The sequence below is a fragment of the Elephantulus edwardii genome, unplaced genomic scaffold (genome assembly GCF_000299155.1).
Source record: "Elephantulus edwardii isolate Elephantulus edwardi_28Jun2011 unplaced genomic scaffold, EleEdw1.0 scaffold00050, whole genome shotgun sequence".
NCBI lineage: Eukaryota > Metazoa > Chordata > Mammalia > Macroscelidea > Macroscelididae > Elephantulus > Elephantulus edwardii.
Genome location: NW_006399800.1, coordinates 9,382,910 through 9,405,563, shown reverse-complemented (window position 1 = coordinate 9,405,563; position 22,654 = coordinate 9,382,910). Strand labels below are relative to the sequence as shown.

At 40.8% G+C, this 22,654-nt stretch overlaps 1 protein-coding gene across 1 annotated transcript in view; it reads right to left on the bottom strand.

Annotated features, from left to right (window-relative positions):
* Positions 1–15,852, bottom strand: part of LOC102868091 (coiled-coil domain-containing protein 112-like) — a 29,114-nt gene extending 13,262 nt beyond the window's left edge. Inside the window, exons 1-3 of the mRNA XM_006886675.1 lie at positions 15,736–15,852; positions 7,567–7,688; positions 1,946–2,067 (exon numbers count right to left, since the gene is read on the bottom strand). Coding sequence (XP_006886737.1) covers positions 1,946–2,067; positions 7,567–7,688; positions 15,736–15,852 — 361 coding nt within the window. The remainder of the gene's footprint in view (positions 1–1,945; positions 2,068–7,566; positions 7,689–15,735) is intronic.
* Between the last annotated feature and the right edge of the window lie 6,802 nt (positions 15,853–22,654).

Sequence of the window (22,654 nt, the reverse complement as noted above, 5' to 3'; positions counted from 1 at the left end):
TCTCCCACTCAGGAAGGTAAATTCTTAAGTATTGTTATGCTAATAAAAAATACATTGATGTTAAAATAGAAGCTTGCACAGTACATGTTTATAAAAATACCTCCTGGGGAAAGGAGTGGTTGGAAAACAAATGCAGAAGGTGTAAAATTTCTACGTTGAAATGTCAGGGAAAAACCCTCAAAGCAAAACATAGAATGTGTGTGCTATCAGCATAAAAATATAACATTTCTTTATTTTAGTTATATAATTGAAATTGGTAAACCATATAAGCAAGGCACAGTATAACATAAATGCACTCTAAAATTGTGTCATGATATTTGAGGTAAGGTATAGTTATTTATTACTTGTGTGCTATAATATGTGAAGGGGATATTTCGATATCCTTATACTAAAGACAATGGATCCTTTCATCTCCTAGGTAAGACAAATACCGAATGTTAATACTGAGGCTAAACTGTGGGACACAGGGGGGAAAAAAGGAAAATCAAATGACCTAAAACTGTGCTAAATGAAAACACAGTAGTTAATTAAGAAAAAGAAAGGTGTGGCTCTGTAAGCTACCCACAAAAGAAGTGGGGGGAAAAAGGAAATATTTAATTAAGGATACTTAGATTTTTCTGTGTCAAAACAGAGTCATGAACAGGAAATTCGGAATTCCTACTAGGTTCTCCTGTCACTATGATTTTTAGAACAATGATCAAAGTACCTAAAATGCCATCTACCTGACAGTGAGTCTACCCAACAATTAAAAAAATAACCTTACATTTACAATCTTACATTCTGAAAGAAAAATAGTAAATCTCTTTGAATTGGTAATAGTATAATCTCTACATAAACTTTATTTATTTGAAAATCCATTATTTTTTCCTTCAAGCACTGCTAAATAGTTTTTATTTTAATGTAAATATTTTGCAACATGTATCATTGAATTCTACTTAATATGCCATGGAGGGAGCTGTTGTGGTGCAGTGGGTAAAGAGTTGAGCTCTGAACCCAAAGGCAGGTGGTTTGGATCCACCAGTTGCTCTGAGGAAGAAAGATGGGAAATCTTTCCTGTGTGATTTGCAGACTCTTGGCAAGTCAGCTTCAATTTGATGGCACTTAACAACAATTCTACAATGAAACAAGGTGTTCTCATAAAATTATTTTCTTGCACATTTAGTACTAATAATAAATGACAAGAACTACAGCATATTAGCTACACTATCTTTTTTTTTTTAAATCTCCAGATTTAAATAGCTACACTATCTAATAGGAATTTTCTAATTTTTTATTTTAATAAGTGTACAAAACAGTTCTGAGATTAAAAAAAAAGGGTGGATTTTATATCACAGATAAGGAAACTCAGATTTAAGAAATTATATAACTTCATTACTTCATGCCACTGCTAAGCATAAGATTCAGGACCTTAGTCCAGGGTTCAGCCAACAATGCCAGTTTGATGAGCTAAGAACAGATGCCTTAAAAATAATTTTTTTTAACACATTTCAATACTACTAACTAGCTTGTCAACCAAAACCCAAAACTCTTATTTTTCCAATTAAATTGGAGGGAATATACACAGAGAACAACCCAGAAGAATTTAACTAAATTGTGACCCAAATGTCTAAAAACCCCAAACAAAAAAAAAACAACGCCCAGTTACCAGTGAGGCAATGTCAACCCTCACATGTGCCGGAGTAGAACTGCACTCCATAGAGTATGAAGGAGATTGTCAGGCCTTTGGTCTGAAGTGCTTTGGGATGCACCTTTCATTAAGTAGCCCAGAGCTGTTAACTGTTCCACCCAGGGATTCCAAAAAACACATACTTCAAAAAGTCAAACGTATGACCTAGACAGAATCTTGGTAGAGAATATGACACAGTCCATACACAAAGACGAAGCACAAAGGCAAGACTACAATTTATCACTCAACAGACTTTAGTTCATCATGAACTCAACTTACTTTCTGTTTTTCTGCTGATAATCAATTTATTTTCCAATTCTTCGAGCATACTATACTCAATTCTGAAGTCATTTTTTTGGTTGTAGAAATGACTGTGTTTATCTTTTTCTAAATTAATAACTCTTTAGGAAAAGAAATACATGTTATAAGTATGATTTAAATATATTTTAAATTACTTAAAATATAAAGACAATCACAGTAATTATTACTTTATATTTAGACCAATTAATCTAAGGAGCCAAAATACAATTCTTTAGATTAAAAGGCTCAAAGTATTAGATATAAAACAGCTAATTTAACTAAAATGGCATGTATTTAAATGTTACTTAAATCCTAAAAACTTAAAACATAACAGACTTTCTCTGAAAATATCAATTCCAGTTCAATCTCACAGTGGTCACTGCTGATGACTCTTTTAGTAACAGATATTGGGAAAATTTGCTCTCAGGGACCTCTCCAGAGTGCTAAAAGGGCAACAATGGCAGTCTAAAGACCAAGGTGTGCCTGATCGAGGCCATCACCTTCATAATTACTTGCTATGCATCAGAGAGCTGGACAGAAGGATGACAGAAGAACTGATGTCTTTGAGTTGTGGTGTTGGAGAAGAGTACTGACTAAACCAGGGACTGTAAAAAGAACAAACAGGACTTTCCTGGAGAGGGTGAAATGAAGTCACTCCTTGGAGGCAAGGATTCTGAAGCTCTGCCTCACATACTTTGGGCACAGGGCCAGGAGGGACCAGTCCTTGGAAAGGGACATAATGCTTGGATGGGTAGAGAGAAGACAGCACAGGAGAGAAAGACCAGGATGAGACAGATTCACACAGTAATTGAGATAATGGGATTAGGTGTGCCGAAGACAGTAAGACTGGCTCAAGATAGGGCAGGCTTCAGAGAGACTGTACATAGGGTTACGGTAAGTCGTAAGTCGCATTAAGCTCAAGGACACATAACTGTTAACTTTATAAGGAGTTTAACCTCAGCTGGTATGGATAGCCTCATCACAAAATGTTAGTTAAAAATTATGGATCGATGCATTTTAGTTACAGAGTGATGCCTTTGAATTGTGGTGCTGGAAAAGTGTGTTGAACATTCTACGGATAGCCAAGAGAGCAATCAGGTCTGTTCTGGAGAGGGTGAAACCAAGTTGCTCCTTGGAGGTAAGGATTTTGAAACTCCATGTCACATATTTTGGGCATGTTGCCAGGAGAGACCAGTCCTTGGAGAAGGACATCACGCTTGGAAGGGTGGAGGGACAGCGCAGGAGAGGAAGACCCTGGATGAAATGGCTTGATTAATAATTAATTAATAATTAATTGATAATTAATTGGAGTAATGGGGTTAGGTGTGTCTGAGCCAATGAGACTGGTTAAGGATAGGACAGAGTTCAGAGCTATTGTGCATAGGGTCACTATGAGATGCAGGTGACTCGATGACACACAACAACAACAACAACAACAACAAAGTACTGTTAGCCTTAAGTCACATATATGCAAAATCTATGTACAGGGAAAATCTATGTACTTTGGAAATGGAAGTTATTGTTGTTGTTAGGTGCCATCAAGTTGACTACAACTCACAGCGACCCTATAAATAACAGATCTGAATCCTGCTCCATGCCATCCTCATCACCCCTGATATACTTGAGCTCATTGTTTTAGTCCCTGTGTTAACTCATCAAAGTCTTTCTTTCCTTTGCTAACCCCAATTAAAGACGATTTTGAGAGAAGAAAAGTAGATGAAAGATAGGAAATTTAGTGTATTTAGAGGATACTCTCCAAACTGAATTAATATTGTCTTTCATCTTATTTTTATGTTTTGGATTTAGTCAACTTCTAAGAAATGCTAATTGTTAATTTGAGCTCTGTGTTAAAAAAAAATACTATCAGCGAATCTTCCTGGTTAGGCAAAAAAATCAATTTATTCAATACATTTCTTTCTCCTAGAAGATAGAAATTAATAAGAATGGATGGCACAGGTTAGGGCCAGGTTCCACTCTGTTGTTCTGAGGGTTTCTATGAGCCATAATTGACTCAAATGCACCTAACAACAGCAGCCTTGGTTATAGACATGGAGTATTTCTGCCCACTGATTGAATTTCATTACACCTTGAAGGCAACTATGAGCTTCCTAACTTGTTTCATTTTCCATCATATACAGAAAATGTAGTATTTAAAAAGTACATTGGGGTAAATGAATGAGAATGCTTCAATGCCCATTGGGCTGCTGCAAAGGCTAAACAAATCATTCCTTAACACATGTTGTTTAGAAAGCTCTTGTTTGTGAGAAGCAGGAAGAGGAAGCACAGAGTTACCATCTAGGTTTTGGTCCATGTCACAGCTCTGATGAAAGTGAATACTGGATTCCTGTGTGGAGGACAGAGTAGCCTGTCTGTCTCTGGCTGGGCAGGAAAATGACTATGATTAACAGCAGTGTCTTCTATGGGCACAGGATATGTATGGCAATGAGAAAGTTGTGTGGTGCCATTGTTCCAAGAGTAAGAAACACTGAATTGAAAATGTCACTAATGGAGACAAATTCCAAATGTGTTATGATCAACCTCACACATTAAAGGAAAAATGCTGTATCAAAGTAACATTCTACACCTACAGTATTTGGCACAGAATCACAAATATGCATAAAACATTGCGCTGACAAGACTGTAGGAAACAGGTCTTCTCACACATTGTTGATGGAATTGTAAATTACCTATGGAAGCAATCTGGCAATATTTATCATCTTGGAAAATTTCACATACCTTCAGGTTCAGTAATTTTACTATCTAGGAATTTATACTGAAGCCACACTCATTCATACTTGTGCAAAATAATAAGGATCTGAGCCATCTTTAAATATTTGTTTGACTTATATAACTACATTGTCATTATAATGACAGAAAATAACATTTCTCTGGAATTCAAGATAATAGTATTAACTTTTCAAAAAGATAAGACACTGAACAGTATGTATAGCATGCTGCAAATTATGTAAAAAAATAGAAAATCTGAGTATGCATTTCTTTGATTTTACAAATACAGGAAGCATCTGTGAGAGGTACCTAAGAAACTAGGCACAGTATGTGCCTGGGTGGCTGTGGTCAAAGGTATGACAGAGCCATTCCATTGTACAGCGCTTTGGAACATTTTTTTTAAATTTCTGAACTATGTGAATATATTGCTTTTCTAAAAATATCTGTATTACAGATCAGGGGTTTTTTATTTCTTGAATTAAATGAGAACTGTTGGATAGAAGTATCATACTTCCAACAGGTTTTCCCAGTACTGCATTAAGCAAATTTTCCCAATCCTCTATGACAGATGACGAGATCCTAATCGGAGCTATAAAATAAGCACATTATTGTGAAGCCAAATGTCTACACTGACATAACCAACTGTTGTTGTAAGCTGTCATCAAGGTGACTACAACTCAAAGCGACCTTATGTACAACAAATCTGAACCCTGCCATATCCTGTGTTTGTCTCACCATTTCTAATACGCCTGAGCCTGTTGTTACAGTCAGTGTCAACTTATATTGCTGAGATTCTTCTTCTCTTTCTCTGACCCTCCATCTTTTCCTGAATGATAGATTTTTCAAAGGGTCTGTCTGTCCCTCCTGGAAAAACATTCAAAATTTGTGAGACAAAGTTTCACCATCCTTGCCTCTAAGAAGCACCCTTGTTGTTCTTCCTACAAGACTTGTTGTTCTTCCTACAGACTTGTTTGACCTGTGGCAGTCCATAGGAAATTCTGTACTCTTCACCAACAGTATATTTCAAAGGCATCAATTCTTCTTCTGTCATCACAGGAGACAAGTGAAAATACCAAGGCTCGGATCAGATGTGCCTTAGTCCTTAAACTGGCATTCCTGCTTTTTAGCACTCTGAAGCGGTTCCTGACAGCAGATTTTCCCAATAGAACATAGCTTTTGATTTCTTGACTGCTGTTATTATGAGACATAACCTACTAGTTTGCTAAGATCTATGGACAATCCCTGAGGGGGAGAAGCAGAAGATCAGCAAACAGTGGAAGACTTTCAAAGAGCTTGTGAGGATAGAGTAGGGTGGACATTGCTTAGTTCTGTTGTACACACAGATCACTATGAGTAACTTCAAAACTCAAATAGGATGCCTTTTTTTAATCGAGGGATTTTCTAAACAAAAAACTGTCACTAATTTTTTATCCAGACACCACTTCTTATAATAGCTTTATTTTCTTTGTTGAATTCTTAAAAAAACAAAAAACCACCAAAAACCAAACACAACAAACAATACTATATAAATTCAAAACAGAGTTTTACTAAATTCTCAGCTAAAAAATAGGGTTAGCATACTCTTTTTTCAATCATTTCTCATGGCATCATTGACAAGCTCACCATTCCATAACTATTATGTATTTAAAGAAAAATACAAATGTATTAAAATTAAATGTAATTTCACAATTAACGTGGCCATAATGTACAAGAAGAATCTGAGTAGGAAACTGATTCTGACTCATAGTGACCCCATGTGGGCAAAGGAGAACTGCTCTACAGCCTTTTTAATAAGGTTCTGACCTTTTTAGAAACTGATCTCTAGCCCTATTTTAAAAAAGGCCTCTGGAGGGGTCCAAACCAATAACCCTCAGACACTAATCAGGCACTTATCATTTATGCCACACAGCCAACCTGACAGTAAGAAGTCTACTCATCCATGCCACACTCCTCACCCTTCCCTTCTTTTATATAGTAAAATAAGGAATTTGTATAAGGCAAAAACTTGTCAGAAAGGAAAACTCACTGATGTTATGAATAGGATTTTTAACAGCTAGAGAAAAGTAGTCTGCACTCTGTCAGGCTGGAAAATTTGTGAGGCTGGGCAAACAGACACTCATGGATCCTAAAGATTTCACTTTATTGGACAAACGTAATAAACAAGAATTCTATAACGTAAAGTAAGATGTAGTTTGCTTGGATCCACAATCAACACTCTTGATACCAGCAACCAGGAAATCAAAAGATTAATTGCATTGGGAAAGTCAGCTGTCAGGGACCAATCCAGAGTACTGAAGAGCAACAACGTCAGTCTAGAGAATAAGGTGTGCCTGATCCAGGCCATAGTCTTTGCAATTGTTTGTTATGCATCAGAAAGCTGGACAGTGAGTAGGGATGATAGAAGGGAGAATTGATGCCTTTGAGTTGTGTTGCTGGAGAAGAGTGTTGCATATACCATGGACTGCCAGGAGAACAAAGAGGTTCATCCTAGAGAGGGTGAGGTCAGGTTTTTCCTTGGAGGCAAAGATTCTGAGGCTTCGTCTGACATACTTTGGGCATGTTGCAAGGAGGGACCAGTCCTTGGAGAGGGGCCTTATGCTTGGAAGGGTGAAGGGACAGAAAAAGAGAAGGAGACCATCGATGAGATGGGCTGATTCAGTGACTTGAGTAATGAGGGTCAGTATGTCAGAAACAGTAAAGTTGGCACAGGACAGAACAGGCTTCAGGGCTATTGTGGATAGGGTCGCAAGCGACTTGCTGGCACACAACAACAACAAAGTAAAGACTGAGCAGTGTGGAGTAGACGTAACTTTACATAATACATCATAAATTGGTTAATTATGTGATCTAAATATACTGTTTGTTATACTTACTGATTTTTAAATCTTTCAGCTGTACGTACGAATTCTGTTTTCTTATTTCGAATAGCTTTCTGTTTCCAATTCTGAAGCTGGAAAGCTCGAATTCCACCTAAAGTACTAAAATTGCCATCATTCTGCATGAAATAAAAATAAATCTGTAAGCAATGACAGAAATAGCCATTCCTACATTTATAAAATGACCTATTCTTCAAAAGCAAATTGTCTTATAAAAAATCATCCCATTTCAAAATGCAAATGTTGACACTTAGCACAATTTATGTTCTGCTTTATACTTTTATACTATAAGACCCATAAGATTCATTAATATGATTGTCAAATTATTTTATTAAATTGTAAACAAGGTGGCAAGTAAAATACAAATTAGCAGATTTGAAGAATAACCAAGAATACTTAGCATTCTTTAACAGGGTAATAATCTACCAATACCACAAAAAAATTAACAGAGAGACAGCACTGATTTTAGATAGATAGATAGATAGACAGACAGACAGATAGAGAGAGAGATAGAGAGATACAGTTCTTGTTAGGTGCCGTCAAATCAAGTATGACTCACAGCAATCCTATGAACAAAAAATGTGAACCCTGCTCTATTCTTACACTTCCTAACACACAAGAATCCATTGAAGTGCAACAATGAATGAATGGAAATTCAAAACTTCTGTAAATGTTCATTAAAATTAACAAAAGAAAAGAAAAGACAAAAAAAAGAACCCATTGCAGCAGCCACTGTGTCAATCCACCTGGCTAAGGGTCTTCCTCTCCTTCACTGACCCTCCACCCTTCCCAGTATTATGAACCTCTCCAAGGAACAGCCCCTTCTAGCAACGTGTCCAAAGTATGCCTCATCATTCTTGTCTCCAAAGAGCACTCCAGCTATACCCTCTCCAAGAAACATCTGTTTGTTCTCTTAGCCATCTATGGGATGTTCAGTGCTCTTCTCCAACACCATAGCTCAAAGGCGTCAATTCTTCTATCCTTGTTGGCAGTCCAGCTTTCAGATGCATAACGAGTGATTGAAAACACACACACACACACACACACACACACACGGCTCAGGATAGAGCAGAGTTCAGAGCTATTGTACACAGCATCGCTATGAGTTGCAGGTGACTCAATGGCACATAACAACAACAACATATGTAGACAGATATCTATCTACACTCACCGTTCACTTACCAACCTGATCATCTTCCAAATAACAAGTCTTTATTGGGAAATCAGTGTTATTCGAAAATGGAGGATGATCACATCAGACCACAGAATGGAGGATGATTATAGTATTACATAACTGACAAACCAGTGAAAGTTATACTCCAGAGAAATTGACATATAACCTTAATCAGCAAAACCAGTGCTAAATGCTTGCCTCATACTTCAGTGTGTGTTAATGTTAGATGTATGTCATTAAAGCACAAAATACTTCGGTACATTTTCCCTATTTTAAAACTTAAAAGTGTAAAAAAAAAAAAACCAAACCAAAAAAACCCTTTAAAGTGCCTATACAAATTATTCCTATGAATAACAAAGGAACATTGTTAGATATGTTGTTGTTGTTGTTGTTGTTGTTGTTATGTGCCGTCGAGTCGTTTCCGACTCATAGCGACCCTATGCACAACAGCACTAAACCCTGCTCTATCCTGCGCCAACCGCACCGCCTCTGACACACCCATCCCGATTACCCCAGTCACCGAATCAATCCATCTCATAGAGGGTCTTCCCCTCCTGCGTTGTCCCTCACCCTCCCAAGCATGATGTCCATCTCCAAGGACCCGTCCCTCCTGGCAACATGTCCAAAGTATGTCAGACAAAGCCCCAAAACCCTTGCCTCCAAGGAGTAGCTTGGTTTAATCCTCTCCAAGATAAATCTGTTTGTTTTCCTGGCAGTCCATGGTACATTCAGTACCCTTCTCCAGCACCACAGCTCAAAAGCATCCACTCTCCTTCTGTCCTCCCTAGTCATTGTCCAACTCTCTGATGCATAACAAGCGATTGCAAATACCATGGCCTGTATCAGGCGCACCTTAGTCTCCAGAGAGACACTGTTACTCCTGAGTACCTTTGAGAGGTCCCTAACAGCAGACTTTCCCATCGCAATACGCTTTTTGATTTCCTGACTGCTGGTGCCAAGAGTGTTGACTGTGGAGCCGAGCAAACTGAAGCTGTGAACAATCTCAATCTCTTCATCATCCATCCTGAGGCTGCTAATTGGTCCAGTGGCGAGAATCTTTGTCTTCTTGAAATTGAGCCTTAGTCCATACTGAAGGCTGCAGTCCTTGACCCTTCGCAGCAAGTGCATGAGGTCCTCCTCAGTTTCAGCAAGCAGGGTTGTGTCATCTGCATAACGCAGATTGTTAAGAGATCTTCCACCAATCCTGATGCCACAATTCTCCTCACAGAGCCCAGCCTCTCGGATAATCTGCTCTGCATACATATTGAAAAGGTATGGAGACAGGATGCATCCCTGGCGTACACCCTTCCCAATTTTGAACAATGCAGTGTTACCTTGCTCTGTTCTGACTACTGCCTCTTGGTCCAAGTATAGGTTTCGTATTAGCACAATTAAATGTTCTGGGATTCCCATTCTTCTCAGAGTCAGCCACAGTTTGTTATGATCCACACAGTCAAATGCCTTTGCATAATCAATGAAACACAGATAGACATTCTTCTGGTATTCTCTGCTTTCAGCCAAGATCCATCTAACATCAGCAAGTGTTATGAATAACAAAGGAACATTGTTAGATATAGTGTTGGAAAATGAGCACCTCTGGTTGGAAATACTCAAAAAGTGAGGAGAAATGCCTGCAAACATACGTTAAAATTGGAATGTGAAATATGAATATAAGGAAAATTAGAAGCTGCTAAAAATAAAATGGAACTCATAAAGATTGAAATTCTAGGTATTAGTGAGCTGATTGGTCATATGGAATCTATTATGCTTATTATGAGAATAACACGTTAAAGAGGAATGGTGTGACATTCATTTTCAAAAAGATCATTTCAAGATCTTTTCTGAAGTTCAGTACTTTGCATGACAGGACACTATCCATATGTATACAAGTCAGACCTATGACTACAACATATTTTATTCAAATAGTCGCACCAACCACTAGAGCTAAGGAAGAAGAAACTGAAGAGTTCCACAGACTTTTGAAAGTCAGAAACTGATCAAACATGCAATCAAGATGTAGTACTAATAATTAGTGACTGGAATGCAATAGTTGGAAACAAAGAAGAAACTTGAGAGTTAGAAAACAGAGCCTTAGTGACAGAGAGAAACTTGGAGACCCACTGATAGAATTTTGTACAATGATTTTTCATTCCAATGCTTTCATCTGACATACCCTGGGGCATGTTGCTAGGAGAAGCTATTCCTTGGTGAAGAACATAATGCCTGGAAATATGGAGGGTTGGAGAAAGAAGATAATTTTCAACCAGATAGACTAACACAGTGACTGTAACAATGGGCTTAATTATGTGAGAGATGATGAAGATGGTACAAGACAGGACAGGATTCAGATTTGCTGTTCATAGGGTCACTACGGGTCATACTGGACAGCACCTCACAACAATACTAAAATGATATTGTTATAAGTTTTCAAAAACCACAGCTCAATAACTAAGTAGAACAGTGGACTGAGGAAAAGAGGGAAATAGGGTCTGAAAAGAGAATAAAGAGACTTTTAGTATGCAGAAGTCCTCATCTGCCATGGACTGAATTGTATTTCCACAAGATATGCGTCTATTTGGCTAGCTTTTGGCTCGAAATAGTTCTGTAGTTATGCAATGTAATTATCCCTGTGACTGACCAGTGAATTTAAAGGGATCAAGGTGAGATAAAACACCCTTACTCAAGTCACAACCCTAACCTGATGTAAGGGGAGTTTTCTGAGGTTGGGCCATACCATCTTTTCTTATGAGAGAAAATGAGTTAAGTAAGTAGAGAAGAAGGGGCTTACCTACCATCAAGAAAAAACAATCAGGAGTGAGATGTGCTCTTTGGACCTGGAGTCTCTGCATGGAAACCTCTTAGACCTAGGGGAAGACTGATGCAGGCGCACGGAGATTTAACACCAGGCCCATAGACGTTCAAAGATTAAAGACTTTACCCCAGCACCAACAGACAGAGAAAGCTTTCCTCTAAGAGCGGTGCCCTGAATTTAGGCTTTCAGTCTCCTTAACTGTGACAGGATGAATTTGTTCAAGTCATTCACTGCTTGTATTTATGCTATTGCACCACCTGGTAATTAAGCTGCCACTGGGGAAAGTGACCTTGTTTAGAAACAATTTCTAAAGCTGGCAAGACTGTCTCACATAATTTGAGCATTGTCAGGAAGGGCCCATCCCTGCAAAAGATATTATGCTTGTTAAACTAGAGGATAAATAAAAAGAAGGACATCATGCTTGGAAGGGTGGAGGGACAGCGCAGGAGAGGAAGACCCTGGATGAGATGGAAGTCAGTGAGGCTGGCTCAGGATGGGAAGAGGTTCAGAGCTGAGGTTCACAGGGTCGCTATGACTCGATGGTACATAACAACAACAAATAAGAAAAGGAAGACTGTCAATGTGAAAGACCGGCACAGTGACTACAAGCAATGGGATCAATCACAAGAGCGATTGTGAGGATGACACCTGACTGCGCAGTGTTTTGTTTTGTCAAACACAGGGTCACTAGGAGTTGGAGTAGACTTGATGGCATCTAACAACAGCATTCCCTCAAGAAGCTGTGGAAACCACTGATATAAGGTAGCTATAAAAATTTACAGATAATTGGTCCAAAATAATTGAAGAGAAACTTAAGATAGGGGGGTGGTCACCTCTAATTTCATGAGGCTGTTATAGGGAATTTCTCTGTCCTCAAAAGAACATTCTTTGCTTTTAGCGTCAGAGGCAGTTCCACATTCACTGCTGTGGAATCAGAGCTTACTCACAGCCGACCCTCCATTGAGTTTCCAAGGCTGTAAAATGTACAGGAGATTGCTCATCTTTCTCTCAGATGGCTGGTTCATTTGAACTGCCAAAGAGGCACAGCCTTTGCATTAGTGGCAAAACTTCCTACAGATGATGTTATCATAGCTTGCTTCCTATAGGAAAATCCACATACTTAATGACAACTATTCAATATTCATGTTAAAAAAAAAAAAGAGGCCAATTCTTTGCTGTCAAGTCTGCACAGACTCACTGCTGACCCTCTGGTGTGTGTCTCAGCCTGTAATTTACCCAGGAAGAGACTGTCCATCCCCCTCCTATAGAGTAGCTGGTGGATTCGAACCCCTGGAGAGGTGCAGCCCTTGGGTTAGCAGTGCAACTCCCTAAGCACTCTGCCACCAAACTGTTAGTCTGTGGGTGTGTGTAGTGTTTCAGTTCAAATACAGCTAACACTTCATTGAGCTCTTCAGTTCTAAAAAAGGGAGTAGTGATGTGATTGTGTTGTTAAGGATTTCTTGTTCAAAATGGCTTCTTCAGCCATTTGACTCTGACTTTGCCAAATGGATGGGCAGGAATCTGTGAACAGGATGTGTGTTTGCTTATCCACAAGAGAGCTGGCTAGTCTCGCTATTAAATTAAGTGGATCTAGCAAGACACTATGAGAAAATTTACTACCAGCAAAGAACAAGCAGGAGACTGCAACACAGCCTTCAAGGCCAGAGAGTCCTGCACCAATCAGGCCAGGCCGATGGAAGCAGTAGCCCTAGCAGAGAACATGAGAGCAGACCTTAGAACTGATATACCATGAACTAGAGCTAAGAGCCTTTTGCCCAAGTTTGCTGGAGGACTAGGGATGGAGAGCCTAATTGGAGCTCTAATTGGCAGGATTGAGAGCTTTGTAATACTGGCTTAAAGCAACAAGGCTCAAGGCTGAGACATCTAGAGTTGGTTCCAATTTGACAACAATGAATGACATACAAGTAAAGAGAGTGATTCTCTGAGAAGATAAAAGGAAAGAATGAATCTGTCCTCGTCTCCTAACAGCCTTCCTTCAAGATACCAGACATATCCACTAATATTTATTAAGTGTAGTGTCCCAAGCACTATTAGGGAAATATCTTTTTCATGAGGTAAGAAAGTAAGATAAAAAACATATATCAAATTACTTCTTTTTCTTCGTCTATTTTTTCAATTCTCTTTTATTCCCTCATAACACTGTAAACTCCATAAGGACAATTTTTTCCAGTTTTATACATTATTTTATTTTCAGCATCAAGAAGTGTGTGTAGTTAGTTTTGCAAACACAGTAAGTATAAAGTTTGTAGATGGCACAAACAGTTTGTACTGGACTGCTAACCTGCAGGCTAGTGATTCAAATTCACCTAGTGGTGCAGTAGAAGAAAAGGCCTGGTGATCTGCTTTTGTTAAAATTATATTGTTGTTGTTGTTGTTGAATACCATTGAGTCAGAACCAACCCACAGCTTGGGTCTTCCATGGGTTTTCAGAGGCAATTAATCGCAAGACAGGAGATTGCCCCTCCTTCTTCCAAGGAGCAGCTGATGAATTCAAACTGTGTGCCTTCGGGATTACAGCACAGCTTCTTGCCACTAGAACACCAGTGAAAAACCATGAAGCAGTTCTACTCTGTAACACTTAGGGTCACCATAAATTGAATTGACTTAATAGCTGTGTTTGGTATCTTCTTTCCAAAATAAAAGCTATTAAAACAATACTTTCTGATCTCAAACCTGACTATACATAGCTATAGTAATCAATTTTTTGGTACTAGTCCTACAACTGATACATAGACTAATAAAATATAATTGACAACCTAGATGTAAATCTGCTTATCTATTTGACAAAGAGATGGAATCCATTAAAAGTGAAATTACCAAAAAGACTCCAAAACCCAACCAACTATTAGAACAAACAAAACAAGAACCAGAAAAAGAGGCAGGTTCTGCTCAGTAGGGAGGTTTAGTTTAGGTAGGTCATAAAGTCTTGCTCAACATGATGGTATGTGAAAAAAGAGCCTCAGCAAGATGGTCACTGACATAGTGACTGCAGGAATGGGCTCAAGTATATCAGATGCCGAGGATGCTCTGGATAGAGCAGAATTCAGACCTCTTGTTCACAGGGGCACTGTGAGTTGCAGTAGACTAGACAGCACCTAATAATAACAATAATTGGAGGTAATGGAGTATGCCATGGGATAAGAGCATTCTAAGCAGAGATGAATTAACAATTGCAAACCTCCTGCAGTAAGTGTCTGGCACTTTTGTGGGACCACAAGGAGACTGATATGGTAGCAGTAAAGTAAGGGCAGGAGACTGGAAATGAGGTATCAGGGAGATGATGAGGCAGTTCACTGCTCTTCCGGCCTTAATAAGGCCTTTCATTCTGAATGAGGTAAGAATCTCTTGGGGTGTTGAGTAAGAGCAATGTCATGACTGAATAGACTTTACAGTGAAAAAGAGAAATAAATTAGGAGACTATTAGGCCAGGAGAGAAATGATGGTTGAGAAAATAGTGGAGATGGTGAGAAGAGCTGGCTTTTGTCTCTAAGAAAGCAGACAGATCTATGGTGAGAAGAGCTGGCTTTTGTCTGTAGGAAAGCAGATAGATCTATGCATGCTTTGGGTGAGGGCTATGAGATAATGCCACAAGCCAACGTCTCTGGCCTGAGCAGATGGATCCAAAACTTAAGTCTTAAACTGATCTTTAGAAACACATTTGCGTCGGGCCATCCCGTATATTGTCAGCACCTGATACAATTAATAGAGTGAACACCATTCAGTGGTCTCTCTAACCAAACCCTCTGCTAGAGGATTCCTGACACCCTAATTTCCACAACCAAGGAAAGTGCCTATGATTAGCCCTAATTTTCGGAGAAGCTGAGTCCCTTAAAGGATCCTATTCTACCCAGATCACACGCCTGGAAGTGGCAGAGCCAGGATTTCCACTCAGGTCTTCCACGACTCCAAACCCTCTTTCACCCTCTTCCACCACAGGGAGGTGCCTGATGAAAACCTGTTAAACGCACACGCCAACAGCCAACAAAGCACAGCACCGGCCGCTGCAGGCCGGGGAAAAGGCAGGTCCACCTCGCCTCCCGCTTCCTGGGCGGCGCTGCAGCGAGCTCCGGGGAACACCTGTTCAGGGAAGAGGGGGAGTCCCCGTCCCGCCCCCGGGACCTGACGCCGAGTGAACCCCACGCTGTCCGCCTCGATTTACCTGTTGCGGGGGCAGCGCTGCTCCCACGCTCGGGCTAGCGGCCGCGCCCGCCCCCGCCACAGCGCCAGCTACTGCGGTGGCTGCCGCCGCCACCACGACCGTTGTCAGGGCGGCCATCTTTCCTCGTCGATCCGCTGGAGCTGCTGCGACCACCAGGCCCCGGAGTTTACGGTGTCCGCAAAGCCCGTCCAGTTGACGACGGCCGGCCCCACCCCGCCAGCTGACCCGGAGGGCGCGCGGCCCCGCTGCAGAGTGGGGGCGGCGCGGCGGGGTGGAGATGTGCAGGGCAGCGGGCTCACGGGGCGGGGCGGGGTGCGGCTGGGTGGAGTCCAGATACCAGGGGAGCGGGGATTGGGGAGTAAGGCGGGGCCGAGGTTTGGAGGGGACCCTGGATTGTAGGGGCAGCTCAGCACAACTGAGAAGCCTGCACGGTTGCAAGGGGTATCAGAGTGGAATGCATTGTTGCTTGTCTGTACAAACGTATTTTTTGGGTGCAAGTTTACATTGTCATTATTTGGCGAAATCTGCCCCCTCCTCCATTCCTACTCTGCTTGCTGCCTGCCAAGAAAAATTAATTCTTACAATATATTTGATATGTTTTATGAGTCAATTCATATGAAGGAATTTTGTTCTAGGTTCCTTTTAAGAACCAGTGAAACTTCTAAGTCCGTATGAAAAAAACATGACTGACCCACAAACTCCCAGGAGGAAGATGGACAATCTCCTTCCCTGCAATTTATAGCCTCTGAAAACCCAGAGAGTCAGTTATTTCTGACTCTGCAATGAGTTTGAGTTTGAGATGGGCAGGAACAACGCATTGTATTTCCTTTTCAAAGAAGAAGAAGTATGCTTTGTATTACTAGATACCAGCAACAGAAATGCCACCTCAGTTACCACTCCCAAGACTATTAATAGTAGGAAATACTCTAAAGAAATTATCAGGACATTGATAAAAACCATGTATACTTCCTCTAGTGTGCCCATAAATAGATGTTATTGTTATTGGTTGCTATCAAGTCATAACTGACTCACAGTGTATCACCCTCCAGCAAGTTTTCCGAGGCTGTAAATCTCACGGGAGAAGACTGTTCATGCCTCTCTCACAGAGTGACTAGTAGATTTAAACTGCAAGTCAATGTATTAGCAGCCCAATTCCTTACCACTCAGCTCCCTAGACATGTAGTAAGTTGAGTGAGGAGAAAACAATATACAATAAGGGGAGGATCAGCAAATGTTATTAAAGGAAATCTGGAATTGTGTAAGGAAGATAAAGACAATTTGACCTTATCATTGGCGAGAAACACTAAAGTGGATATATAGGCAGACAGGCAAAACTAACAACTATGGGCAGTTGAAAGTGACTGCATACTATGGTGATACATAGGTTTGGCTAATGATATTTCTACATTCATAATAGTATATGTTGTAGATTCAAACTGCGTGCTTTCAGGATTGCAGCACAGCTAACCACTAGGCCACCAGAGCTCCCGAGAGCCAATAATATTCTGTTCCTTATAGGATTTTTGAAGGCCTGCTATTTCAAAAGTGGATGACAAGTCTAGTGTTCTAGTCTGAAAATTCCATTGAAATCTGTTCACCATGAGTGATCCTGCTGGTATTTGAAATACTGGCGGCATAGCGTCCAGCATCACAGTAACATGTAAGTCAGTACAGCAAACTGGCAGACAAATGCTGTACCTACAAGATCAAACTGAGATATGTAAGGATGATGCACTCTGCAAAGGATGCATGGCACCAAATGTGGCTGTGGAGTGAGAGTGGTAAAGGTGTCCAGAAAAATGGAAGGAACTCAGCCAGAGGTGATATCTCCACCAAACTGGAGACTGATTACAAGACAGGTGTGCACAGGAAGACCTTCTGTGAGATGTATTGGCACAGTGACTGTACTAATGGGCCTAAAAGGCAGAGATCATGAGGAAAGCCTAGGATGGGCTTAGTTCATAGGGTTGCTATGTAGTCCTAGTAGTCTCGAGGGTATCTGTCAACAATAGCAGTAGAGCCAACACTGGGCAAAATTACATAAATGTCTTAATCATAACCAGACACTCTGAGAGAATGCTGGTTTTAGGCCTCAGAACCATAGTCTTTGGGGATCTCAAGGGCAACTGGCACAGCCAGTTCTATAGTCTGTGTTGATGAGGAACATATGTAGTCTTAAAAGCATGCTAAGAGCCATCTATGATGGAGCTACTGATTTATCTTTGCGAAGAACAGTGAAGAAGGAAGAAAAGCAGAAACGCATTGAAACAATTAGTCTACAGGATCAATGGACTATGTGATCTTCAACTTCTATGACCTGAGACCAGAAGAACTAGATAATGAGAAAAGTGTCATAAAAATGAAATGTTTATGAATGGTTGATGCAAAAACCAATTTGCTCTGTAAGCTTTCACACCGATCATCATCATCATCATGAAAAGATTGAAAGAGATCACACAAGAAAAGTGTAGCTAAAGTCTGAGGCTTGAATCTACTAACATATATCAGGAGAAGAAGAAAAGGAAACTTAAGAGAGGTGTGGGGATAAGGAGGAAAACCAGCATCTGGAGAAGAAAGTTTTTCCAGAAGAAAGAAAAGATCAATTTGCAGTCTTTGGCCCAGAGAATGAGTACAATGAGATAAGAGAAATGATGGTTTGCTTTGGTACTGTTGTTGTTGCTGTTGTTAAGTGCCGTCTATTCGCAGGCGACTCATAGCGACCCTATGAAGGAGAGTCCTCAACGCTTGGGTGCCTTTCATCCTCTCTCCAGGTTCATAGGGTTTTCGGAGGCAAGCTATTATGGAAGTGGACGCCACTCCTCCTTCCACGCTTGTTTAATCGAGGAGCTCCACCCCACTCTCAGTCTGCATTGGGTAGTCAACCATTAACACATTTGACACATCAGTGTCACAGTGTTCAGCCTCACAGCAACCACAAGTGACCGCGGGGACGGCAACTTGTACACCAGGGCTATACGACCTAGAGGAATGTCTGAACAAAAACAATGAAATACTGGCCGGAGGGCCACAAGAGCAGTGACAGTGGGGTGGTGAACAAAGTGTGACTGAGTAGGTGAAGGAGAGAGAAGGTGAAGAGGCTCAGACTTTCTTTAGGCTGCTGTTCTGGAGAATTTTGCCATGCAAGTGATCAGAGAAATAATCTGGTAGAAAGAAAAGATGTGGAAATAAGCAAAGTTCTTTGCTGTTGTGTTTCAAGGTAGGAGCTAGTTGTCATTGTATTGTGCCATTGACTAGACTATGATTCACAGCAACTCAATGAGCAATGGCTCTAAACTTTGCCCTATCCTGAGCCAAACTCACTGTCTTGGATACATTTAACCTCATTACCTCAGTCACTATGTCAGTCTGTATAATGGCCATATCTGACCTTTACCAACTGCATAAAGGGGAAATGTTCCCATCAACAACATCAACAATACAAAACCAATTCTCACAAGGTCAGACATGTCCTTCACCTCCTGTACCTGTCTATACTCATCCCAACATCAAGCTTATTGCTTTACTGGGTTCAAAATCTTATGCAATAGCTTACAGACCACACAGAACTATGTTTGTTTGTTGTTGTTATGTGCCGTCGAGTCGCTTGCGACTCATGGCGACCCTATGTCCAACAGCCCTAAACTCCGCTCTGTCCTGTGCCAGTCGCACTGTCTCTGACACTCTCATCCCAATTATCCCAGTCACTGAATCAATCCACCTCATAGAGGGCCTTCCTCTCCTGTGCTTGTCCCTCCACCCTCCCAAACATGATGTCCCTCTCCAAGGACCAATCTCTCCTCACATGTCCAAAGTATGTTAGACGGAGCCTCAGAATCCTTGCCTCCAAGGAGCCACCCTGTTTAACCCTTTCCAGGACAAATCTGTTTGTTTTCCTAGCAGTCCATGGTATTCTCAATACTCTTCTCCAGCACCACAGCTCAAAGGCATCAGTTCTCCTTCTATCCTCCTTGGTCATTGTCCAACTCTCTGATGCATAACAAGTGATTGCGAAGACCATAGCCTATATCAGACGCACCTTAGTCTCCAGAGAGACACCATTGCTCTTCAGTACTTTGGAGAGGTCCCTAACAGCAGACTTTCCCATGGCAATGCGCCTTTTAATTTCCTGGCTGCTGGTGCCAAGACTGTTGACTACAGAGCCAAGCAAACTAAAGCTGTGTACAATCTCAATCTATAATTCAGATTAAGAGCAGGATATAATCACTCACTCAGAACAGCTTCTGGCATGTGCTCACAGATATCTAAGTCTTGAACCTCCACTCACTCAGAACATCTATCTTCTGACATGTACTCACAGGCACCTTAGTTTTGAATCTCCACAAGTGTACAAAGCCCTTAGTCCTGTCAGTTATGGGTTATCCTCCAACAAATTTTGGAAAAGGCTTATAGGTCTGGTTACATGAAACAGCAGTCTCAATGTCAGCTCTGTCTCAGTGGCCGTGTCTGCTGCTCCTGTAGGTCTGGCTGGTGTAGCATACACTGCATGCTGGCTGCTTCTTTACTGATGGTGAAGTTCTTTAATTCTGTTGCTAGTTGTTGTTGACTGCCTTCAAGTTGAGCATGACTCAAGCGAACCTATGAACAAAAGGCCTGAAGCCGCTCTACAACTGTCGACATTTACCAAAGTTTACCATAGAGTTCCCAGAGGCATGTTATTTAGGAAGTAGAAGCCACTCTTGCTTCCAAACCTGTCATAATATGTTATTGTTTCTATGTGCCATTGGGTCACCTGTGATGTATAGTAACCCTATGTGCAGCAGCTCTGAACTCTTCCCTGTCCTGAGCCAGTCTCACTAACTGTGACACACCAACCTCCATTGCCCCAGTTACTACTATATCAATCCATACAATCCGGGGTCTCCTTCTTCTGAGCTGTCTATCCACCCTTCCAAACATGATATCCTTCTCCAAGGACCTATCTCTCCTGGCCACATGCCCAAAGTGAGTAAGGCAGAGCTTCAAAATCTTATCCTCCAAGAAAAGACTTGATTTCACCCTCTCCAAGACAGGCCTATTTGTTTTCTTGGGAGCCGATGGTTTGTTCAAGACTCACCAGCACCACAACAAGACATCTATTCTTCTTCTGTCATCCTTAGTCACTGTCTAGCTCTCTGAAGCATAACAAGTAATTGAGAAGACTATGGCCTGGATTAGGTGCACCTTTGTCTCTAGACTTAACATCGTTGCTTTTCAGCACTCTGGAGAGGTCCCTGGCAGCAGATTTTCCTAATGCAATTCATCTTTCGATTTCCTGACTGCTTGTATTAAGAGTATTGATTGTGGAGCCGAGCAAGCTGTAATTGCTAACAACCTCAATCTCTTCTCCATCTAATATGGTGCTGTCAATTGGCCCAGTGGTGAGAATCTTTGTCTTCTTGATATTGAGCTTCAATCCATATTGAAGACTACAGTCCTTGAACTTTTGCAGCAAGTGCTTCAGGTCCTTCTCAGTTTCAGCAAGCAAGGTTGTGTCATCTACATATCGTAGGTTGTTAATGAGTCTTCCTCCACTCCTGATACCACACTCCTCCTCATAAAGCTCTGCCTACCGAATGATCTGTTCTGTATACAGATTGAAAAGGTACAGGACAAGATGCATCCCTGACACACTCCTTTCCTGATTTTGAACCATGCAGTAAGGACTGCTTCTTGATCCAAGTATAGATTTTATATAAGCATGATCAAGTGCTTTGAGATTCCCATTTTCCTCAAGGTTAGCCACAATTTATTGTGATCCACACTATCAAATGCCTTTGCATAGTTAATTGAAATTCAGATAGACATTCTTCTGGTACTCTCTGTTTTCTGCCAAGATCCATCTGACATTGGTAATAATGTCCCTACTCCTATATTTCTGGTAGTTTTCTGTCAATGAACTGTTCAAGTCTTTTCTGGGTAATTGCTATTTTGTGATGTTAGTGATATTTTTCAATAATTTCCACACTCTGTCGGGCCCCCTTTTTTGGAATGAGAACAAATATGGAACTCTTCCAATCAGTTGACCAAGTAGTTGTCCTCCAGATTTCTTGGCACAACTTGGTGAGCACACACATGGCAGCCTCTGTGTGCTGAAATATGTCAATTAATATCCCATCAATTCCTGGGGCTTTAGTTTTTTCCAAGTCCTTCAGAGCAGCCTGCACTTCCTCCTTCATCAACATTGCCTCATGTTCATATGTTGGTTCTTGAAATTCTTCTGTGTCAGCCAGTTCTTTTTGGTACAATGACTCTGTATACTCCTTCCATTTGCTTTTAATGCTTCTTGAATCATTCAATATCCTGCCCATAGCATCCTTAAGCATTGCAACTTGTGGCTTGAATTTATTCTTTAGTTCTTTCAGCTTAAGAAATGCTGAGCGAGTTCAACCCTTTTGATTTTCTGTCTCCAGTCCCTTGCACATTTCATTATAATATTTTGCCTTGTCTTCCCAAGGAGCCCTTTGTTATCTTCTTGATTTCGTCCCTTTGCTTCTTGGTGCTCTAGAGTCAAAGTCTCTTCAGACATCCATTTTGGTGGTCTTCTTCTTCTTCACGACTTTTTAGTAGTGACAATGCAAAAAGTATGCTCCTCGATTGGCTCAATTTAATGGCAAGACTAGCTAATCTTTTGTGGATAGGCTAACACACCCTAACTTCATATTCCTGCCCAGCCACATGGCAAAGTTAGGCAATGGTTGAGGAAGCCTTTTTGGTTTTTTTTTTTTGTTGTTGTTGTTGTTTTTATTATTATTAAATTTTATTAGTTTCAATGAACATTCACAGGGATTCTGGGCTTTCACTCCTTCATTGCTGCACCATTCTCTCCACCCTCCTCCCCAGTTTGTTCTTCTTCCCCGCCATCCGAATGTCTGTTTTAATTGTCCAATTGCCACAGTGCTTGTCAAAGTCAGTTCTGATT